Source organism: Oreochromis niloticus, linkage group LG18 (assembly GCF_001858045.2).
Source record: "Oreochromis niloticus isolate F11D_XX linkage group LG18, O_niloticus_UMD_NMBU, whole genome shotgun sequence".
NCBI classification, from domain to species: Eukaryota; Metazoa; Chordata; class Actinopteri; order Cichliformes; family Cichlidae; genus Oreochromis; species Oreochromis niloticus.
This window is the reverse complement of record NC_031982.2, coordinates 33,366,211-33,389,661: the sequence shown is the minus strand read 5'-3', so window position 1 is coordinate 33,389,661 and position 23,451 is coordinate 33,366,211. Positions and strand designations below refer to the sequence as shown.

At 44.0% G+C, this 23,451-nt stretch overlaps 1 protein-coding gene across 1 annotated transcript in view; it reads left to right on the top strand.

The window, feature by feature from the left end:
* The window catches only part of tmeff1a (transmembrane protein with EGF-like and two follistatin-like domains 1a), a 114,826-nt gene that overhangs the window by 39,172 nt on the left and 52,203 nt on the right, over nt 1–23,451 (top strand). Inside the window, exon 2 of the mRNA XM_005457649.4 lies at nt 20,103–20,212. Coding sequence (XP_005457706.1) covers nt 20,103–20,212 — 110 coding nt within the window. The remainder of the gene's footprint in view (nt 1–20,102; nt 20,213–23,451) is intronic.

Sequence of the window (23,451 nt, the reverse complement as noted above, 5' to 3'; positions counted from 1 at the left end):
GATTTTATTTTGAGTGCACTCTTAGTCTATTTTTGTTGGCGCGCTTTAGTTGGAGCTCTTTTTAATAACGATACCTCTGCGTATCCATGAAGTCTTGGCCGCATCCGATGAATCACTCGCTCGTTGCGGTAGCAACCGTCTCCGCTCGCAGCAGCGAGCAACGAATCTCCGGTTCCCTCGGTAGTAGCAAATCGTCCTCCGTCAACGACTCTCTCCCGAGACGACTCTCAAAATTCCTTCTGTCCCTTCAGCAAGGACCGTGGCGTTAGCCTAGCTCCAGCTAGCTAACGTAACCAACTTGCCTCGTGTTCGCCAAGCACAAATGGATACGGAAAATCCAGCTCAAACGCTCCGAATAGTTACCGGAAAGACCAAAGTCTGTTGGTTTGCTGTTGCTGAACAACCTCAACATTGGCGACATACGCAGTCCCGGAGTCTTTGCTCCGTCTACGCCATTTGCACATTACTCCTTTTTTCCTCCTCTCTTGTTCTCGAGTCTTCTCCCCGGAAGTGAAAAACTCAAGGTCATGAACTCACGTAACGTAGCGTAAGAAAATAATTTTTAAACCTCTTCTCTTTTTAAAGACATTCACATTCCATGAAATTATGTTTTAAAGTAACTGATTTCCAACACAACTATTTATGCATTTTAATACATTTATTTATATCAAATATTTATGCAAATTTTAGCTTCACCATGAACTGTAATTTTATCTTTAACTTATTCCCATGAAAAACAAATACAAAATAAATACCACTGATATTTATCAGAGTATTACACTCTCCCCCCACCAAATAAAAGCATGCCCTCATGACTTTGCACCTTGAAAACATAAACCATTATGGCACAACTGGTGAGTAAAACACACAACTAAGCAAAGATGGGTGTACCTATCCACTTGTAAATACAAGAGACATATTTCACCGTAGGGGCTGCTACAACACTGGGATGACCTGGTTCATCATAAGTTAACCTTAAAGGAGCCCTCCTTAACCTCTGAGGTCTGGTCTTAATGTCAAAGTCAGGATTAGTCTCAGAGTTAAGTTCAGTGTCTTCTTCTGGCAAGAGAATGTCTTCAGTCAGTGTTTTGTCTTTGTCAGTCTCTTCGTGATTCTCGCAAGTCTCTGGTAGTTCAGCTTCGGTTGTCTCAGTAGACTCAAATTCATTTACACTGTCCATTTCAGGTTCCTCCACACATTCCTGTGTTGCTCCCAGCTCAACTGTTTTTGGTTGTTCAGTCAAGTCGCTTAAGGAAATATCCAAATCCAGACTGAATGGTTCCAGAGTATCATCATCCATGTTGTTTCTGAGAGGTTCAACAGTTAAATCATACCAAAGTCCATAGTCCTCATCCTCTGAGTCAGTGTACTCTTTTTCAACTTGATCACTGGGTGTAACTCCTTCTCTTTCAGAGTCTTTATCTGCCGTTTTCTGTGATAGTGTCTTTTCCTTTTCAGGCTTGTCTGTGCGTTCTTTCTGTTTTCTCCGTCGCAGAACTCTCCTTGTAGGTGTAAGATCCGTATGGGATTCAGGATCTAGACATATCCTCTTCCCAAGAGGCAGTAGGTGATTTCGATGGAGGATCTTGATTGGTCCATCACCATCTTCAGGTTTCAGCCGGAACACTGGTAGGTTCGGCATCTTGCTTTCCACAACATATGGTCTTGACGCCCAGCGATCGGCCAGTTTATGCTTCCCTTGTAAGCCGAGGTTTCGTAGCAAGACTCTGTCTCCAGGTAACAACTGTGTGAACCTGATTCTTTTGTCATACCTCTGCTTATTGTTATCATTTTGCTTGGCAGCAACGGACTCTGCTAGTTCATAGGCAGCCTTTAACTCCTTCCTCATGTCAGAAACGTACTTGAGGTAAGTTTTCTGTTGTGTGCCATCACCGGAAGTCTCAAAGCATAGATCCACAGGTAATCTGGCTTCACGCCCAAACATAAGAAAATAGGGAGAGAATCCTGTAGCTTCATTAGGAGTGCAATTATAAGCATGAACCAAATGAACAATGTGCTGACTCCATTTTTTCTTTTTGTTCGGTTCCAGAGTCCCTAACATGTCCAACAATGTCCTATTAAACCTCTCGGGTTGGGGGTCTCCTTGAGGATGATAGGGCGTCGTTCTTGATTTTTCCACTCCAAGTGAACTCAAAACTTCATGGACAAGACGACTTTCAAAATCTCTGCCCTGATCACTGTGCATCCTCTGTGGCAATCCATAATGAACAAAATACTTCTCCAGCAACACTTTTGCAACTGTAGAGGCTTTCTGGTCTTTTGTTGGAAAAGCCTGAGCATAGCGAGTGTAGTGATCAGTAATGACCAGAACATTTTCTGTGTTGCTCGAATCAGGCTCAATGGACAGAAAGTCCATGCAAACGAGATCAAATGGTCCATCACTTTGCAAATGAGACAAAGGTGCAACTCTCTTGGGTAGAGTCTTTCTTTTTATGCACCTCTCACAAGACTTGCAATACTCTTCAATCTCTGACTTCATCCGAGGCCAGTAGAACCGATCTTTAATCAGGCCGTATGTCTTGTCGAGGCCCAAATGACCTGAGTCATCGTGCAGTGATTTCAGTACGGTGGTTCTGTACTTTTCTGGTAGTACCAGCTGAGAACAGCGTGATTTACCTGGAGGAGTTACAATGCGATACATCACTCCTTTCTGCATCTTTAACCTGTCCCACTCTCTCAACAGCAAAGAGCAAGTTGGATGCTTGGTCTTGTCAACTTGGTTGCTATTGCCATTACTCAGAGCTGACCACACTTGTCCTATGCCAGGATCTTCCCGCTGAGCAGTTGACAACTCAGTAAGACTCACAAAGGGCATATTTTTAACACTCAAAGAAGCCAGATTGCAATAAGCTTGTGGGATAGCTTGTGGAGAAGTGCCCAAAGGGTCAATGGCTCTTCCAGAGTGTGGATTTCTGTGCTTTATCACCACAGACATTTGACACATGGCTCTCACGCCTGCTGCAGGAATGTCGTTCCACTCTGACTTGTGTATTGAACTCGGATGTGGGCGGCGAGAGAGAGCGTCGGCATCAATGTTTTGGACTCCTGATCTGTACTTGAGACTGAAGTCATATGTAGATAGGGCAGCAAGCCAACGGTGACCCGTCGCGTCTAGCTTGGCAGACGTTAGCACATAGGTCAGAGGGTTGTTGTCTGTCCTCACCTCAAACTTGGTCCCATACAGATAATCATGCAGTTTGTCCACTACCGCCCACTTCAGCGCCAAAAATTCCAATTTATGGGCTGGGTAATTCTTCTCTGAAGGAGTCAAACTCCGACTGACGAAAGCCACAGGTCTCAATCCTTCACCTTGATCCTGGTACAACACTCCTCCTAGCCCTTCCCGGCTAGCGTCTACATGTAGCACATAAGGTAGCTGAGGATTCGCAAAAGCCAACACAGGAGCTTGGGTAAGTCGTCGCTTCAGCTCCTCAAAGGCTGCTTCACATTCTCCACTCCATCGACTACCAAAAGGCTCTGAGGGGTTAAGGTAAGTGCTATCCTGCTTTTCCTTTGCTTTCTTCTTTGCAGCTGGGGGGTAACCGGACAACAGTTGGTTCAATGGGTGAGCTACCTTGGAATAATCCTTCACGAAGCGCCTGTAGTACCCACAGAATCCAAGGAATGACCGTAATGCAGTCACAGTGTTGGGTCTCGGCCATGTGGTTACAGCTTCAGTCATCTTTGGATCGGTAGATACCCCATCTTGAGATATAATGTGTCCAACATAAGTTACCGATGGCTGACAAAACTGGCATTTATCCAGTGACAACTTCAGTCCTTCGTCCCTTAAACGGTCAAGCACCTTTAGCAACCTGGTCTCATGCTCCTCGAGCGTTGCTCCAAACACAATGAGATCATCGAGATAAACCAATACCTCAAGCAAGTTCATGTCTCCAACAGTCTGTTCCATTACCCGCTGAAACGTAGCAGGAGCCCCTGTCACTCCCTGTGGCATTCTTTCAAATTGGAAGAATCCAGCCGGGCAAATGAATGCTGTCTTGTCTTTGTCGGAGTCTGCCATAGGCACTTGATAATATCCACTCCGAAGATCAAGCACACTAAACCACTTGCTTCCACTGAGACAGGCCAAAGCATCTTCAATTCTTGGCACCGTGTATTGGTCTGGGACAGTGCGGCGGTTTAGAGTCCGGAAATCCACACACATCCTTATTTTCCCATTCTTCTTCCTCACGACCACAATGGGTGAGGCATAAGGACTGCGTGACTCCGTAACAACACCAGCGTTTTTTAGCTGCGATAGATGCTGTCTCAATGCCTCCACGTCTGCAGGCGGCAGCCGACGAGACCTCTCACGAAATGGTTTGTCCTCTGTGGTTTTGATAGTGTGCTGGGTGCTCTTACTGCATCCTACATCAAACTCATGCAGAGAGAAAACCTCACTCCGTTCCATCATTTTTGTCACCAATCTCTCTTTCCACTCCTTAGGAACTGGTGAGTCTCCAAAGTTGAAAGAAGAGGAACTCAACTTCCCAGGTGACTCAACTTCAGACTCTTCCTTTCCAGGTGGAGATGACACAACGTCGACTGGAAACAGATGAGCTATTGGCGTCCCTCTGGTCAAGGTAATTTCCCGTGCTGACATGTTTCTAACTAGAACAGTGATTCTTTTAGCCGTCACACCAGTGGAGGTCTGCAACTCTGGTCTCACCAGGAGTCCATCGGGAAACCGTGACTCATTCGCAGGGTCATCAGGTGAGTCTACAAGGATTGTCTGAGTGCTCAGCACTCCCTGAAACTTTGGTGCCCCAATCACTTTGGCGACTCCCCCAGGCCGTATGGTGACAGGTTTGGTTTGAGTGAACCACACAGTTCCTCCCTGGTCATTGTCAGTATCGGGTGGTAGAACTGAGATCTCACTGAAAACTTTTCTGAAGACTGGGTGAATGTGCATGGATCTCACAAAGTTTTCTCCTCCCTTTTCCCTGCAGTGGCTAAGCAATCGCCTCACAGTGGGTGTGTTTGTGCCAACAAGCAGGGAAGCTTCACCTCTCACAACTGGGTCGGGACATACCAACACAAGTGCATCAATGGTCTCACTCACGCCTACGTCTGCTTCCAAAAACTCCAGCCTAAGTGACAAATAGCCATCATAAGGGTACTCGGCAGAACTAAGACCCCATATCGCCAAAGTGTCGATAGACGTCAATGGCAGGTGTGTCAAATATCTGTCGTAGAAGGATCTGTACAGCAGCGTTACTTGAGAACCAGAATCGAGTATGGCTTTAGAGTAGATGCCTTCAATCTGTACTGACACTACAGAGCTAGGGCCCACTAAGCCTGCAGGTACAGTGTCGTTCACTTTTCCATCTAAGTTGCTGCACTTGGTGGAACGTTTTACAACCACCGGGATGCCAGGCCGTTCCTCTACTGGATCCCGCGGTAGTTTCCCGATTTCTTTGTCAGTTTAATGAGGCGCTTATTGACTTTGAGTAGGTTTTCTTCACCTCTACATTCTCTCTTAAAATGTCCATCCTCCCCACATCTATAGCAAAATATTCCAGGTTTATCCTCTTGATAGCCAGACCTTTGTGGGGTAGCATTTTTTTTGTAAGGTGTCTTGGCAGGGATTTCTAGTTGTGGAATCTGGGTGTCTGGATGTGATGCGACTGCAGCAGCTTTAAGACTAAGCATCTCAGCTTTCATGACACTTATCTCTTTTTTCAGCTTTGCTACTTCAGGATCGACTTCTTGTTCAGGTGCCGACTTGGAAACAGGAGTTACAGACTGTGACATTACTGGTTTCTTAAGATCGTTTCTGCTTTGGAGCATATCCTCTTCCTCCCTTACTTCTTTTAGCAACTCACTGAAAGAAGGAGGTTCTCGCAGCTTGTGAGTCATACGAAGACGAAGCGCAATCATGTCTTGTTGCAGTGCTCCTCTCACAACCTGCTCCATCCGTAATCGATTCATGTCAGACAGTGCCACGCCTCCTTTTCTGAAAATACAGTGCAGCAGTTTATCCAGCCTCAACAGGTAAGTAGACAGTTTTTCGCCAACATTTTGGTATGTATGTCTAAATTTCACCAGAAGATCAGATGCACTCTCAGTTGTTCCAAAAGCTGTCTCCAAAACTTGCATGTAGTCATATGAAGTTGCAGTGGGCGTCTGCACTCTTAGGAATCTTACAATGTCAGCAGCTGAACCTTTCAGACTTTCCACTATCCTCTGTTTCTTTATATTGTCACTGCACTGCCACTCTTCTAGCAGATGTGTTGTCTGCTCTGCCCAGGCATCATACTCTTCCTCCCCATTGGGCGTAGGTTTCACACCAGAGAACATGCGCAGCTTACGATAGCTCTGAGAATCAACAGATGCGGTGTTACATTTATCCACTAAGGAACTGATGGCATGTATCAGGGCAGTGTTCACGTCAAGGGGTGAAGGCTGAAGTAAGCCACCAACATCAGTAAGAGTTTTACCTTCAGTCTTCAGGAATAACATTAGCTTAGATTGAAACCCATCATTATCTGCAGGAGCAGTGAGCAGATGAGCTGGCCATGGACCAGCCTCCCCAGGAAGTCCAACAACACCAGGTAAGGTTTGATTAGTCAAGTCAGTTGAAGTCTTGATCAGTACAAACTGTGTCTTAGAAGCAATGTCAAGACAACGGTCAACTATCTCGGATTTCCCAAATACTTTGACCTGACTCAAAGCTGATAGCAGAACTACATCTGTGACATCTGGGTCCACATCACTCAAGACAACTGCATGTTCATAAGCTAACTGCTTCTTTTTGCACCAGGCTTCAATTTCAACGGCTTCCATTTCTCTTTTTTTCAAACAGTACAAGATCTCACAATAAATGTAACCACACTTGACAATTCCCTGTTATTAGCAATAAAAATAATTAAATAATTTCCTTAGCAATCTCAAAAAAAATTAATTCCCTCTCTTTGTTGAATAAAGGAAAACCAGGTCAGTCATAACAAAAATACATCAATCCCGGACCGAGCCCCCAAAAATGTAACACTTTTACCACCGGCTCGTGTAATAAAACCCACCTTATGCCTTCGGGTGAAGTCTTAACCCTGGTTAAACATTCTGTGATAAAAGATACATCTCGAAAAGTAAATATCAGTCTAGGGTATCGTATGATTCTCACATCTAAATAATCAATTGGAGGCTATGGGAAATACACTTGACCTGTAAACGCTTATGTATCTGAATACTTAAATGATAAAACACCATGCAATAAAACCAACACAAGATCTCAGTTTTAGAAAATGTATTAAACATGTGCAGGAAACTCACATTCAAACCCTGTTTTTTCTTATGAAAAAGAATGAATATAGAAAATAAAATAGAACCCCGGGGGATAGGTTTTAGTCTTTCTTTTCTCAAACTGTCTGATTTTATTTTGAGTGCACTCTTAGTCTATTTTTGTTGGCGCGCTTTAGTTGGAGCTCTTTTTAATAACGATACCTCTGCGTATCCATGAAGTCTTGGCCGCATCCGATGAATCACTCGCTCGTTGCGGTAGCAACCGTCTCCGCTCGCAGCAGCGAGCAACGAATCTCCGGTTCCCTCGGTAGTAGCAAATCGTCCTCCGTCAACGACTCTCTCCCGAGACGACTCTCAAAATTCCTTCTGTCCCTTCAGCAAGGACCGTGGCGTTAGCCTAGCTCCAGCTAGCTAACGTAACCAACTTGCCTCGTGTTCGCCAAGCACAAATGGATACGGAAAATCCAGCTCAAACGCTCCGAATAGTTACCGGAAAGACCAAAGTCTGTTGGTTTGCTGTTGCTGAACAACCTCAACATTGGCGACATACGCAGTCCCGGAGTCTTTGCTCCGTCTACGCCATTTGCACATTACTCCTTTTTTCCTCCTCTCTTGTTCTCGAGTCTTCTCCCCGGAAGTGAAAAACTCAAGGTCATGAACTCACGTAACGTAGCGTAAGAAAATAATTTTTAAACCTCTTCTCTTTTTAAAGACATTCACATTCCATGAAATTATGTTTTAAAGTAACTGATTTCCAACACAACTATTTATGCATTTTAATACATTTATTTATATCAAATATTTATGCAAATTTTAGCTTCACCATGAACTGTAATTTTATCTTTAACTTATTCCCATGAAAAACAAATACAAAATAAATACCACTGATATTTATCAGAGTATTACATTATTAATGTGTTACTGAGCTTAGTTCACACTTTGGCAGCAAACCCAGTGTATCCAGTAGATGTTTATTTATCGGATACATCAAAGAGGCATCAGAGATCCAGTTGATGACTTCATTAGAGAGCAGAGGCCACGCCCCTAACTTTTAACCATAACAAAATCCCAAAAATAGTCACTCGCTGTACGCTCGTTATGAAGGAGGAGGAGTCTGTGGCGACTGACTCGAGGATGACCTGCATCCAAACTGAGCAATGATACGTCGCAGACCCTTGCTGGCTCTGCGTGGGGTTGAAAGACCATTTACCTTTGAAGATTGTCCTTTTGCTAAATAATAATAATACTAATGATAAAGCCTTAACTGATGCAGTAGTAGAAAACAAGCAGAAAATTGGCGAGCCATTGGCAATCAGTGTTGTTCCCAGAGATGAGCTTCCATTGGAAGAATGCTGTATTTGTATATTTTTAATAACATTATAAACACCTGAGCTATGATATGAATGATATAAACATTTTAAATGTGCAAATATAACAAATAAATGTGAAATATCCAAATACAGCGACACACTTTTGAGCTGAGGAAATCAAAATCTGACTTTGATGTCGCTCTTGTGTGTTTCCAAAAATAATTTTTCACCTCAGCGTCAGCGCGCTGCTGCAGTGAAATTGATGGTTGCCATCTCATGTAAAAAGGAGCACATAATAGCTTTAAAACCTTCACTTTTCAGCCAAATGTGAGCCTGCAGGTCCTGCTGTCAGCTCTTTGTGGGGCGAAGTCAAATTGGCTGAAAAGTGCTCCCCGTCGCGCAGCTTTTACTGCACATAATGTGCGCCTGTATAATGGCACTGTAAGTCAGGCAAAACAGAAATAAAATACAGCCTGAATTATGGCTGAAAGTACTTTCCATCTGCAAATAGGTTTTCCATTAACTGTAACAACAAAAATATTGAGAGCAGTGAATCAGCGAGGAGCATCAGCTGCAGCGTCGGGTAGCTTTAAGGACATCTCTCTTCATTTCTCTCTGCAGTTTTTCCAAGTGAGGTTTTTTTTAAATGAAGCTCTAAAAGTACTAAATGGATATTTGGAGAATGTCTTGAATGAAAGTAAAGTGAAAAGGAGCCATTTGATTCTCTCGGTGCCTCTGTGAGTGAAATATGTGCTGAAATGTGTAATTAAAGAACAGGACAGGAGCGGGTTGTTGTTGGTGTGATTAAATGAACTGTGATGTCTGGCTCAGCGTTAGCGGCTGTGATGACCGGCATCATTAGGTTCATGAATAAAACAGCATCAGCCTCAGAGAAGCTTTTCATAAAGACTACAAACACAATTAAAGCCTCGTCGGGCCGAGGCGGCGGGAAGCCGCCGAGAGCTAAGGTGGCAGACTCCGGCGACAGGTGAGCGCCGCTGCTGCCACCTGGAGGCGGGACTCTGGGCCGCGGGATAAATAAATCGCACTTCAGTGAGTTTTATTTCACGGACGCACCGGGCTGGATAACGAGTCGGTCCGGCGGGCTCGTTTAACACCTCGGTCTGAAGTCTGTCACAGCTCAGCGGCTGTTTCACACCGCTGCAGGTCGCCGTGACGATACGAGGACAGGTCAGGGGACGGCTTTAAAAACTTCAGTGATGACGAGACACCTGAAGGAGACGGGCTGTACCTGGCAGGAGTTTAGCTGCTGATTTCACAGCTTGAATTATTGCAGATCAGTCAGAGGTTTTCATATCTGGCACCGTGGATCTGTTCACAACAGAACAGTTTATAGAAAAGTGAATTCAAACTGGTTACTTTGTGTCATCGCTCTGACCTGAATTTGCTGCTCCTGTCCCAGTGACAGGTGGGTCACGAGCCTAAACACTTTGCACAGGACTGGGTAGCATTAACAAGTTATAGCCAACAGCCTGTGAGGTTTATGTTCAAGGAAACACTCAGTTTCTCTTCTGTAATTGTTGAGAGTGAAGATTTAAGACGTGGACATGTGTGGGACATCTTCCAGTTTCTCATCATGTTCTTGTTGAGCGTGTGGCTAAAGCACAGCCTAAGCTGGTTCAGATATCAGAGGCCAAACAATGCCCCCTCTATGAGATTTGCCAGCTAGCTGTGTAGACGGGTATCTGCTGAGCCATCAGCTGATCTTGGTTGGCGTTGAGATCAGCTGATCTGCCAGGATCACGGTGGAGCTTGACTCTGCGCCCTGTCTGAATTAACACTTTGCTGAATTAATGAAATCCAAATATATCCAGAGTCTCAGGAAAGAACCCTGCTCTGGCATTACTGCACAGAGAATTCCAGATTTTCCAGAATGCATGGAAAATCTGTGGCAACGTCTCTGTGAAAACTCCTTCTCAGGCTTGATTGTTACTAACGAGCCAATCTGCTGACGGCAAACTGCGACCCGACTTGTTGGAGAGACTTCCCCGGAGGTCAATTACTTCCTGCTCTGTCTCTGCGTCAGACTGCAGAAAGAAGCTAAAAGGAGTTTTGGTGTCATTCTGATCTGCTCGACATGAATAAAACATCAAAGCTGTTATCTCCGCGCTGCACTCGCTGCTTCCCAGGTGAAGATTAGTCTGCAGCAGCCGCGGCTGATGGAGCCAAACGAGCCCAGCGTCTGCCGGCCCTCCAGGCCTCCCGCGCTCAGGCGCCCTGGAGGAAATAAAAACACGAAACTGGACAAATTAGTCGCAGTTACAAAGGGGAGGAGCTGTGATTGGACAGCAGGTCCTTCGGCAGCATCTGCTCAGATTCAGACGAGGTCAGGGGTTCAAATCCCTGAAATCTAATCGTCGTGTCGTTTCTGTGCTGTGTGCTGCTGCTTTGGCCTCATTCACACTTGTTTTCACACGTCGGAGCGTTACAGGGAAAAACACCGTCCAGAGTCCAGCAGAGCGAGGAAGAAAGAACCAGCGCGTTCAGGAGGAATTTTCATCTGTAAAGCTGACACGTAACCATGTTTTTAGACCAGATATGAAGTTCTGAGGATTTTGGGTCCATTTCAAATCCCATAATAAATATTCAACTCTGACGCCAGTGGGAGAATGACTTCCATCCAAAGTATAACCAACAGCTGGGATTAGGTATCAGTTTTATTTTCAGCCCACTGACTTTCTCTGTGTCTGTAGGACACGATAGCATCAGGGAGCTTTTCCTCCATCGCCAAGAATCCAGTTTATAAAACTGAGAGTTTGGGACTCGGCATCAAGTGGATTTTTTTTTAAAGACTTTTAAATTGCACTGATATGTGTTTGTATTTGGTTTGAATTTGCATTTTCATGATTTTGCCGCTTTGCTGAAGTGTAGATTCGCACCGCCATGTTGTTTCTTTGGAGTCAGAGGTCACTGTATTTGCTAACTAGCTTGGTTAACAAGCGGCATGTCCAGTCTGTGAGACTGAGACATCACAGGGACGTGAACATTAACATTTCCAATAAAATTCAGTTCACTTATCAGTTTCTGTTTTATTGCAGGAAGTTTTTTTTTCTCACTTTGATCCCTGAAGTTTGAAAATTCAGTGTCTGTAAATTGTCTTTGTTATACGTGTCTTCTGAGACGCTAACTGAAGGCCAGGGAGGCAGCTGTAGTTAAAAAAAAATTACAAACACTTTATTTAAAAAGTGTTAAAGTTAAAGACATCGTCGCTCGCAGCGATAAAGCTGAGGAGGAGGAAGAGGCTGTCGGGCTTTCATGTTTTATTCAAGCAGCAGAAGAAGAACAGACAAAAGCTCTTCATCCAGCTGCTGCGGTCAGGAGGTTTCACCAAGATCGAGGAAGAAACAGGAGCCGAGCAGCTCGCAGCGTTTACTCTTCATCCGTCAGCAGAGCTCAGATCCATCATCAGCCCCTTTAACACTCTGCGCTCTCCTTCACATCCACACGTCTTTTGTTTGATAGTGAAGACACATTTATGAACATCTCTCACAGCCTGTTTCCAAAAGGTGTGCAGTTATTTGTGCAGTATCAATAAATCAGAGTATAAATCCCAGATAGGAAACAGGTGCAGTGAAACCTGGCAGACGATCCTGCCTCATAGAAATGTAGCTGTTTTTAAAGCACATTATTTTTACTACTAAAACTACGATAATATAAAATTTGAGTGAAACAGTTATTGTAGTAATTAATCAGAATTCATGATTTTCAGAGGAACAGCTACACAGAGGCAGACGTCACTTAACACTTGCTCGACTTTACTGAGACAAGTCGAAGTCAAATCGACGACTGAGCGAAGACTCGTCACTCCGGAGTGACTCGCTGCAACAGAAACGGGCTTTTCTGTTTTCTTTCTCGTGCACTAAGTCAGCGGTCCCCAACCCCCGGGCCTCGGACCGGTACCGGTCCATGAGTCGTTTGGTACCGGGCTGCGAGAGTTGAGGCTCAGGTGTGAAATGTATGGTTTTCAGGGTTTTTATCGGTTTTCAGCGTTGTTTTGTTATCGTTTTTATCGTTAACTCGGTTTTCCTGGGTCTTTTCACGTGTGTTATGAATAAATCTTTTTTTCGGTACCGGTACTAGTTTTATTTTGTTGTATTTATCCGCGACACCTTAAAGGCCGGTCCATGAAAATATTGTCGGGCATAAACCGGTCCGTGGCGCAAAAAGGGTTGGGGACCGCTGCACTAAGTCATCAATATCATCGTGTTGCTTCAGATTTTTATCAAGATGAAACTTCAGGGGTCAAAATGAAGCCAAAGCTGCAGTTTGTCTAAAGGCCACTACTGGAGCCTCTTTAAAGCATGTTTACGGCTTTAAAGGCCAACTTTAAGCCTGTTACTCAGTCGGTCCATTTTAAGGCCTAACATTAGGGAAGTTACTATTTGAACTGTCCCTGCTAGCTGTCTGCTTGGCTTCACCTCAGCTAACTGGAATCACTGAGCAGGACCAGTGGGCTGTACTGGAACTGCTGGTGTGTTAAAATTTCACCATGATGGTCAGAACATCCGACAAGTTTCTGCTTCAGGTTTGGTGAGAAACTCTTTCACTGAGCGCTAATTAGCAGATACCTGGATGAGGTCATTGCACCTGTACAGTGAATGAATGCAGCTTATTCAGCCTTTAACTGTCTTTTTAGGTTTTATTACTGATGGCTGCAGAAACACGAGGTGCTTTAGGCAGCTGTTGTTGTGATTTGGTACTATGTGTATATAACATTGAACTGGACTGAAAGGTGGTAGTAGCTTGAAAACTGGAAGATGTGGATGTAGGTGAGGTGACCTTTTCATCCTCGGATGGAGATTCCCAGCAGAAAGTCTGTTTTCTGTTCCTCAGAGGAAGCCATAAAGTTTTGTTCCTAATTCACACAAAACACATGGCTGAGGGCATTTCAACATTTAAACATGGGACTCAAATGGTCGTTAGAGGAACTGCAGCTTTTGTCATCTGTGTTAGTTTATTTTATTTTACATTGTTAAACTCTGAGATCATCTCCAAGTCAGGTTTAGTAATGAAGTAAGTGTGTAGCTGTAAATCACCGGGGACGTTAACACTGAATGAGATTCTTCTGCAGCAGCTTTCCCTCGGTGCTCTGACTTTATTTTGAAGGAGCTCTGACTTTATTTTGAAGGAGCTCTGACATGTTTCCTCGTGGCTTCGGTAAATCTGAATATACTGGATGTGCAGCTTCACACATCAGCATTCACGATGGGTTTAAGGCACAAAGTGAACGATCACAAACTGATAGTTTTGTTATGCGGTGGGTCCATTTTGCCTGTAACTGCACAGAGAAGTGGAACATTTGGTTTTTGAGAGGGGGGGTGAAGTCCCATCATGCATCACTGATGTTTGTACTTTACATGAATGTCACGCCGCCTCCCTCTCCTGTTTCTCGTCTCTGCTGAGGATAAATTCTCTGCTTTTAGCAAACCAAATCAATACGCCACAGCAGTCCTTGAGAAGGTTTCACTTCTCTATGAAATGAACCTCACTCTGGAGATATCAGCCTGTGTGTGTGTGTGTGTGCGTGTGTGTGTGTTGCAGCGTGAATGGTTTTTATCAGAACTTTTCAGAGGATGTCGAACTTCCTGTGACCTTTGAAATGATCTTTTGTCTGGAGAAGAAAGGAAGCCGATGAAAGTTTCGCTGATGATGCTGTTAAGGACGCTCTAATTTTCTCTGATGTCCTTTCCAAACTCGGAATCCTCGATGAGCCAGAACATTAGGAGGCGAATAACACGGCTTATCCTGATAGCAAAGATGTCGCGGTCTGGATATGTTGGGCGTACGTGAACGGTGAGGGTGTTGGATGTGACGGAGATTGAAAGGTGTCGGGACTGAACCTCGTATCATGAAGCTCTCGTTGGTGCTCCCCGTACCGAGGGCCATTTGGGAGGCAGCTGACTGTCAGCTATAGAGAATCTGCTGCTAATATCTTTGGCATTGCTCTAAAGCAGCCGGCCCAAATTTCAGGCCCACTTCTAAATCTTCTGCAGCCCACCCAAACCTTTTAATCCCTGCTGTGATCATCACAGAGCAGAAAATCACACAAAATACAAAATTGCACAAAAAACAAAAGTTTTGTTATCTGTTTAACTTTATCGTCAGGACTGAGTCATATAAACGTTCAAACCATCTGATTTTTAAGGTTGTGCATCTCTGTTTCTTTAAAAAAAAAAAAAAAAGATTTTCAGTTAACTAAAAGAAGTTGAAATTTCCAGCCTACATGCAGTACCTCCGTTGCCCACCAGGAGGCCATGGATTTCTGTTATGTAAAATTTCTAAATATGTTTCAGATGGCAGACACATTTGGGCCTAATTAAGGTTATTTTAGTAATTTAATTTTACAGCATAACATTATCGTTAAGTAAGGCGATGCTGAGTTTCGATGAGTAATCTGATCTGATGCAGTTTTGTCTGTGAGCAGCAGGCATGTAACCCTGTTTAGAAATGAGTCAGATATTTATTTATTTAAGGTGGAGCAGCTGTGTCCAGTGACCAGCACAAAAGGCTGCACCTCTGAAGAGTCCTAGAGCTGCACTGCAATCAAGGCTGAACACTGAAGGATTTCTCCACTGTGTGTGTAAATATCCACGATGACTGCTGTCTGTATCAAACAACAGCTAAAACAACAAAAACAGAATTATTGTTTCAATTAAAACGAAAATAGCACAAAGAAAAAAGTTACTCACTCAGCGGCTTTGGCCCTGCTGGGTCTCTGACTCACTCCTCATGCATAAACCAGCCAATCATCTTTCCTCGTGAGTAATGCATCATCATCGCCCCCTAAACACAACCCAGTCCAAGGCACCGTAGGGCAGGCCGTTCCTTCGCAGGCTGCCTGCAGAGCGTCACACATCGCTTTGTGCCAGTTTTTACTCTTGTTTGGAAAAAGTAAACTTTCAAAGGTCCAGACGTCGCTGACCTCAGCAGGCAGGCTAGCATTCATTAAAGCCGGGACCTGCTGAACTCCAGAGCTACAAAACTTAAACCAACACTACAGAGCCAGAGACTGCAGTTCCTCTAATGTCCACTCGAGGCTGGCTTAAAGAGTGAGTCTGTCCCCACAGAGTCACATGTTTACAGCCACTATATCTGATTCCAGCATAACAGCTGTAGCGGGATTATTTTATTATAGATCTGACTCATGAAGCTGGGTGGAGGAATTCAAGGCGTGGCGTCCCTGAACTGGACCTCATGACTGTGTTTGAGCTGGTAAAAGTGTTAAAAGCAACATCATTGTGGCCAAAAAGATAACGTGAAGAAATGCAGTCCAGATGTGTAATAAACTGTGGGCAGGTCAGTCTGCATACAGCCTGGGTCTCATTTTAAATGAAGTAAAGGTGAAAGAAGAACACGATGGTAACATTTAGGGCTGAGGTAGCTGATCTGAGTCCTGTAAAGGGTTTAATAGGAGAAAATATTAAAGTGGTCTTTCCCAGATTTGCCTGTAAATCCAGAGAAAAGCAGTTCTAACCACCTTTCAGACGGGCTGTGCTCTGCTCCGGTGTGTTGGAGTCACACACGAGGACATATCTGTGTCTCTGCAGGGAAAGGGTTAAAAGGATGTCGAAGGACTCAGAGCAGCAGGCAGAAGATGAAGTATTGACGTCCATCTCCTGGAGTCAGGGCTGCAGAGGAGGGGGTGAGGGGGTTAGATAACGAGCCGGAGGAGAGGCGGGGTGGCGGTGACGGTGGTTGGGTGGCCATGACGACCGGGCCGGGCTCGAGGGATTTGGGAGGTGGATGTGCCTCCGGGCGGCGGCTGCTGCCACGCTCCGTCAGCTTCTTTAGTTCTGCTCCGATCCAAAGGAGGGAATTATGTGCATTTCAAATCCCTGTTTCTGTTGTAAAATGTATGAGGCCGAGGAACCCGAACACAACACGGCCGGGGTCGACTACAAACAGAAAAATATCAGCAGCGGAGACAGATAACACGGCGTGGACACACAAACAGCGCCAACACTGGTTTGTGAACGAGGCGCCTTCATCTGCATGTGTGTCTGTCTCCAGCTGGAGGTTTAAAGTCTTCGGTTTGTCGTTCAGCATAATCCCAAATTGTCTGGGTATTAAACCTGCAAACAGGAAGCAGCACACACACACACACACACACACACACACACACACACACACACACACAGCTGATCAGCAGTCGGCCTCCAGGCTGATGGATGTGGCTGCTGCTTGGACTTAATTAGCCACGACTGGCCTGCAGACCTACACGAGGCTGCTGAACCGGCTCATTTGCTCTGATTCTCCTGGGTTTGTCCATTATTTCTCACAGAGACGTCAAACTCGAGAAGGTGACACCTGAGATTTGAGAAATGAGATCAATAAGTGGAGGAAACTGGAGCAGCCGGACGATCGGATGGCATTAGGACAAACGATGATGCGACTCTGGGATGTTTGACGATGGTTGGCTCTGCAGCTGCAGCTCTGCAGCTCTGAACGTTTACTGTCAGAATTTGAACTTCATATCTCACATTTTCTGTATTTTTTATCCTTTTTTCCTCACGTGTTTCATTTCCTATTTAATTTTTTCCTGTATTTACTTTTTTGAATTTTTGAATAATTTCTAACTTCTCTCATATTTGAGATTCTGTTTCTAATGTTATTTTTGGCCCATTATGTTATATTCATATTTTATATTGTTCTAGTTTTTTTTAGTCTTTTTTATATTTTTGACATTTTTGTAATCCTTTTTTTCTTTTTCCAGTAATTTTAATGTAAGATAAATATTTTTAATCTCACATTAAAAATTTTCCCATATATTTAATTTTTTTTGCACCATATTTCTGACTTTATTTTTTGAAATTTTGACTTATTAAAAACCTCTGAAGCTCTCGAAGTTTCATTTTTTCATATTTTTTTAGGTTGTCTGTTATTTGTATCGTTTCATGTCATCTCATGTTTTTACTTCTCGTTACTTTTATCACATTTTTGGATTTTTACTAACCTTTTTAACTTTAACCGCAGGTTATTTTTCTTTCACTGTCACAAATTCGCCCCTGAAAGTTAAATCTGATGTTTTGTTTGCTCGTCTCTGATGATGTGACGTTGACGTTCACTAATCAGCATCCTGATGATTAACTCTCAGTTTAAACAGGTGAGACTCATCAGCTGTTTGGCTCAGTGTGAGGTTCACGATGAGGAAAACCTGTCTGAAATTATTGATCAGTAACCGATCACATGTGTAAGCTTCACACGTTCAGCATCAGTGAATGTTTGTGATGTGTCTTAAACAGCATCTGTTTGCGTGTGGGCCTTGGCTGAAACACATAAGAGGATTTTCACATCAGACACAATAAAATTCATTTTAAAACTCTGCTGTTGTTACCTTGAACGATTTCTTCCAAACTCGCCTGTTACTCTTTTGTTTTCTTGCTCGTTGAGTCTGAGTGTTATTTTCTCAGCTGGAGGCTCACATCGCTCGTCTCTGAGCTGCTGCTGAGCTCCAGGTTTGGCTGTTACTGCGGCCAGTGGCGGCCATTTTTGGGACTCGGGGAGGTTTGCAAACAGTAATTACAGGCCATTACACGGCTCCTCAAAGCCACTCGGCAGCGCTCGTGCCGGCACCGAGGCGGGAATCTGCTGCAGGAATCTCAAAGGAAATGTGGATTATTCAAGTTCACAGCACATTTCTGAGCCATGCAGGCCTGTTATTATCAGACTGTGTGTGTGTGTGTGTGTGTGTGTGTGTGTCGGCTCTAGAAGTCTTGCAGAGACATTTCATAAACTGATCATCAGTGAAAGTTTAAAGAGTAAAACTGATTCTGGATCAGCTGCGAGTTTGTCCCCGGCAGCATTCAGCCTGAGAGGGCGCGCTGATGTTTCAACAAGTTTCCACACTCAATATCATATAGGGATTTTTCCTGTTACTGACAAAGGCGGGGCTTCTGTTCCCACCAGATATTAAAACCTTTTGTGTGAGAGGGGTGGCAAATAAAAAGAATGTTGAAGAGATGGAGGTAGAAGGGCTTGTTTCAGACGGATGATGAACCGAGAGGATGAAACGAGTCATCAGAAGCTTCGAGCAGAGCCTGGGAATAAAAACATGGAGCAAGAAATGAGCCTAAAAAACATCTCGTGCACTTAGTTATGATGATTTCCATTTTGAGTTTCTCTTTAATGTAACTAATCAATCAATAACTAAAATAAAATAAAGAGGCTTCCTTATTGAATCTTTATAATTTATGTATTTTTAAGCTCCTTGTTTATTTCTTTGTGCACTATTATATCGTTTTATTGGCTATTAGGCCAAAGTTTGGTTCAGATATGTGCTGGTTACACTAGAATCCCCCAAAATTAGCCATTGCCTCACAGAAGTCCCTCCCACCTGCTTTTCAATCCTTCTGGGGCTTATTTTGACTGTGAACCATGCAAAGCTTATTATTATTCTGCTTTTATCCTTTGTGCTATGAAGTCATACAGTAGCACCTCTTGGAGTTCTGACTCAATGAGCCAGTTTACCAGGTTCGGATTAGCTTAGCACCGAACTGAAAGGATCTTTATTAAAAACAGTTTGTAGTCTAAGACGAGGCCGACTGTTGTCCATCCCTGTGAAACTGAGCCATAGTGTTTACATCAGTTTATCCATGTAAATGTTTTTTTACACGGATAAACATGTAAAAAAACATTTTCCATTGCTGTTTTTGGAACGTCGCCCTTGGGATGAAACATGTAAATGTACCAATCATGTTTTTTTAGTACTGTCTCTGTGTATAGTCTGTGACCTCAGTCATTTGGACGGTTGAATCTGACTTGACTAATCTTCTTCTGGGTTTGAAGATCTAAATAATCTTGATAAACACTATCAGGATTTGTTGATCCCAGATTATTCCATTTATCTTGGATCTACTGATGGGTTCAGGCTGGTTTATGCTGGTTTACTGGGGCACAGTGTGGTTTTCATGGTTAGATTACACCACCAATTCAGCCTGATTTATATAGCACCAGTCCAGCAGTAACAGATTTAACCGAGCACGTTAGATTGAAGAGGAAAAATCACGGCGAGAAAGCCAGTGATTCCCCAGGAGAGAGCTTTTTTCCACCTGAACCTTCTCTGTGAGTCAGAGTACAGTCAGACTCCTGTAATTGTGAGCAGCTCCTCAGGCAGGTGAAGATGAGAAGTGACTTCTGCTTTGTGCATTAATGATGATACCACCCACCAGTTTTCTTCTCTCTGAGGAGAGCAGATTTCTCAGCTCTGCGAGTCCATCTGTTATTTCCCCGGTGTAAACACTCACCTGTAGTCCAGGTGTCTGCTCGGGCTGATAAACAATCATCTCTGTCGTCCGTATTTTGCCTGCAGCTCAGCTCGCCGTCTGCTCTCATTGTTCATAAACTCATAAACTTGTCTGGACTGAGCGTGTGATCAGAGCCGAGATGTCGGGATTTAGCAGCAGCACTCGTGGAGGTGCCGCAGGTGTGACTCACCTTATTGATCCGCCTGCCTGTTGTCTGTCTCCGTATTTAACTTGCTGTCTTTGTTTGTGTCTCTGCCGTTAGATCTGTCAGAGAAGAAGAGCGACCTGAGGGTCTGTGATGACTCCACCTGCCGATTCGGGGGCACCTGCAGAGAGGACGGCGCTCAGCTCAAGTGTGTCTGCCAGTTCCAGGTAGATGACATCATTTTTCTTTTTTTTTATTGGACACAAGTTGTGTTTCATTAGTTAACAAGGGTCCAGAAACATTAGCTGATATTATCTATAAAGTGTTTTTGTTTCCAAGAAGTCCCTCATCATTTACTATTACCGTATTTTCCGCACTATAAGGCGCACTTAAAATCCTTTAATTTTCTCAAAAATCGACAGTGCGCCTTATGTATGAATTCTGGTTGTACTTACTGACCTCAAACCCATTTTATGTGGTACACGGCGCTCAAAAATCTGTCAAATAATGTTGTAGTACGACTTTGCTAAGCTATGAAGCCGCACCGCTTGATGGATTGTCGGAGCATTACGGCTGCCGTAGTCAGGAGCCTCGCGGAGTAATCTGGGTCCTAAACTCTGTCAGCTTCAGGTCCCAAAGTCAAATGAACACTGCGGCATCACTGAGAGTTAAAAACTGTCTAAATTCTTTCATCTTTAATAAAATGATCAGTGTTGCTGCTTTACCAGGTGTAACTATTAAGTTTAACATCCAGGCATCCATGAAAACAGAATTTATTAAATTAAACTGAGTTAGAAGTTAGCAGGAAGTTAGCTCGCTAGTTTCCACCTAAACATGATATAGCATGTTCTGACTGAGAGATTTCAGAAAAAATTCAAATATACAGCTCTGCTATCACTTCCAACATAAATGAAGACAGAAAACTAAACAGCAGTGACGTTTGTAGGGTTACTGAAGTTGGGCTAGCTGGTTATAATGATGTGCTACGTGATCGCTAGCGACACAGCTATGTTAGCATAACATAAATACAGTGAAGCTGGAGGATGAACGCTAACTTTTTTCCACTCGATAAAAGTTAAAGTGAAGGTTCCTGGTGGTTAGGGACAAATGCAATCGCATGGCAGGATGCTGTAAACGGACCAAACTTCAGTCAGGAGAACAACTGAGATAATCCATCCACAATACGAGGTTAATTATTAATATACTGCAACAACATGGGAATAGAGCAGCTGCGAGAGAATTCAACATTAATGAATCAATGGTACGGAAGTGGAGGAAGCAAGAAGAATGAGTTGAGTAAAGTTTGACTTATCTGACTGTTTTGTTTTGCTTAATGCGCCTTATAATCCCGTGTGCCTTGTGTATGAAAATAGACCCGTTCTAGCAAATATTTGAAAAGCTGTGTGCAAAAGTCTTGCCACCCCGCATGTCTTTATAGGTTGCCATGAAAACAGGAAGTGGTTGTAGCAGTTTACTGAAACATGCAAACATGCACGGAAAAACAGCTCATGAGGCAAAAACAGAGTTTGTGCAATTCTAACAAGCCTGAACGTCGATGTTTGGTGTGACCACCTTTATTCCTCAACACAGGCTGAACATTTCTTGTCATTTAAGTAGTCTTCAGGAAAAGTTCTCCAAGCTTCCTGAAGCTCTTTTTTGGAAGTTGGCAGCCTTTTGGCTCCATGACAGATCCTTGCCTGTGCTCACAGATGGCTGTAGACACTCACTGTTGTTCCTCTCAGCCTTTTCTCACTGGTTCCTTCCACTGAAAGTATTTCTGACGAGGCTTCAGTGAACAGTAGGTGGATGGGCTGAATGTCCAGATGCATGCCTAAGGTCCTGGGTCATCGTTTTGTAAAATGAAGACCCTACACAGTATAATACAGAGAGACCACAACGATCGTATGACCCCCTATGAGCAAGCACTTTGGCGACAGTGGGGAGGAAAAACTCCCTTTTAACAGGAAAAAGCCTCCACCAGATCCAGGCTCAGGGAGGGGCGGCTATCAGTTGGGGGTGAGGGGTGTAAACACTGTGTGACAGGAATGCATACTCCATGCTTTAGTAACACTTATGTGCATCTATATTTTGCACTTCATTTATGAAATCAACTCACTAACAAAGCTAGCTAACATTAGCTGATAATTCCACCCTCTTGTCCACACGCGGTCGCTTCTAGCTCTGAAAAAGCTAACATGGTGGTAGCCAGAATGCTAACTTTGATCAGTGCACGAGGAAGCACTATCTCTCATTGGCAGCTCAGGCACCCTACCTCGGAAAATGAGACAGGAATGTCATGTTCACCTCCCTTTTTAATATGAAAATGGAGCAGTCACAGTAGCAGTGTGTGAATAATAAAATCCTGCGAGCAGCCGGCCTGTCTGCGGTCTCTTCCCAGTTAATTCTTGTTAGTTTTAGGAGATAAAATGAGGAAAAACACAGTTCTTTCTGACATATAAAGAAGCATGACCTGCCTGCAGCGTGTTCCTCTGATATGAAACAAAATATAATTACTCTCCCGTCAGCCTGTTGTATTTGCTGCATATTTGGTCGAACGGCTGCAAAATAAAAGCAGCGGCGGCGTGAAGGGCAGCTCCTGGAAGCAGAATTCACCACAGAGCCGCAGCTTCACTGCAATAAAAAGACACACGGCGGCTGTTTGAAGCTGGCCGTCACGCTCCGGGAGCTGAAAGCAGAACCCACATTCATGTGCGCACAAAGAGGACAGAGCGAAGCGAGCGCAGCCGTTCGACGTGATCAGAGGAGTTTCACAGCTGTCCGAGCGAGACGGCGGCTCTGAGGAGTCTTCAGCTGCACACAGAAGCAGCGACAGCCTGAATTATAACTCTGATTATAACAGGAGGAAGAGCCTGAAAGCCTTCCAGTCCACACTGACTGCATGATGAAAAGCCCGGCCCTTTGTAAACCCACCGCCCACCCTGACCACCTGCAGAGTATGATGCAGTTCATGCCCTGAAGCGCGCAATACAGACAAGTACAACTTGCAGAATGAGACTCGTGTAAGTCCACACCGCAGCCCCGACATCACCCAGAAGACTTCTTCAGGACCTGAAGTTATTTGATCAGTGTGATGCTGTGTGAGACCACCAGTGCCGTTTCTCCATCTCACTGCCATTTGTCACGTTCACGAGTGTTAAAATATGATTATATTATAAAACTAGGAGATGAGCCTGGTGTGCAAACATAGGTACAATAAGATCTGTCATGTGCTGTAGCAACAACTGATCCCACACGGTGATACCATCCTTTAAAGTTTATCCAAAACACACTTTTTGAAGTTTTTCTCTGGTGAATGATGAGAAAAAAAGATCAAACATCCGAGTACCGGTGCTTGTTTCTGTTCCTGCACATCACAGACGTGTATCCATGATAGTGATGCTCCAAGTTGGTTAGAGGTATAAATAAGGCTGAACAGAGATTTGATTTTGTCTTTAGATCGGGACAC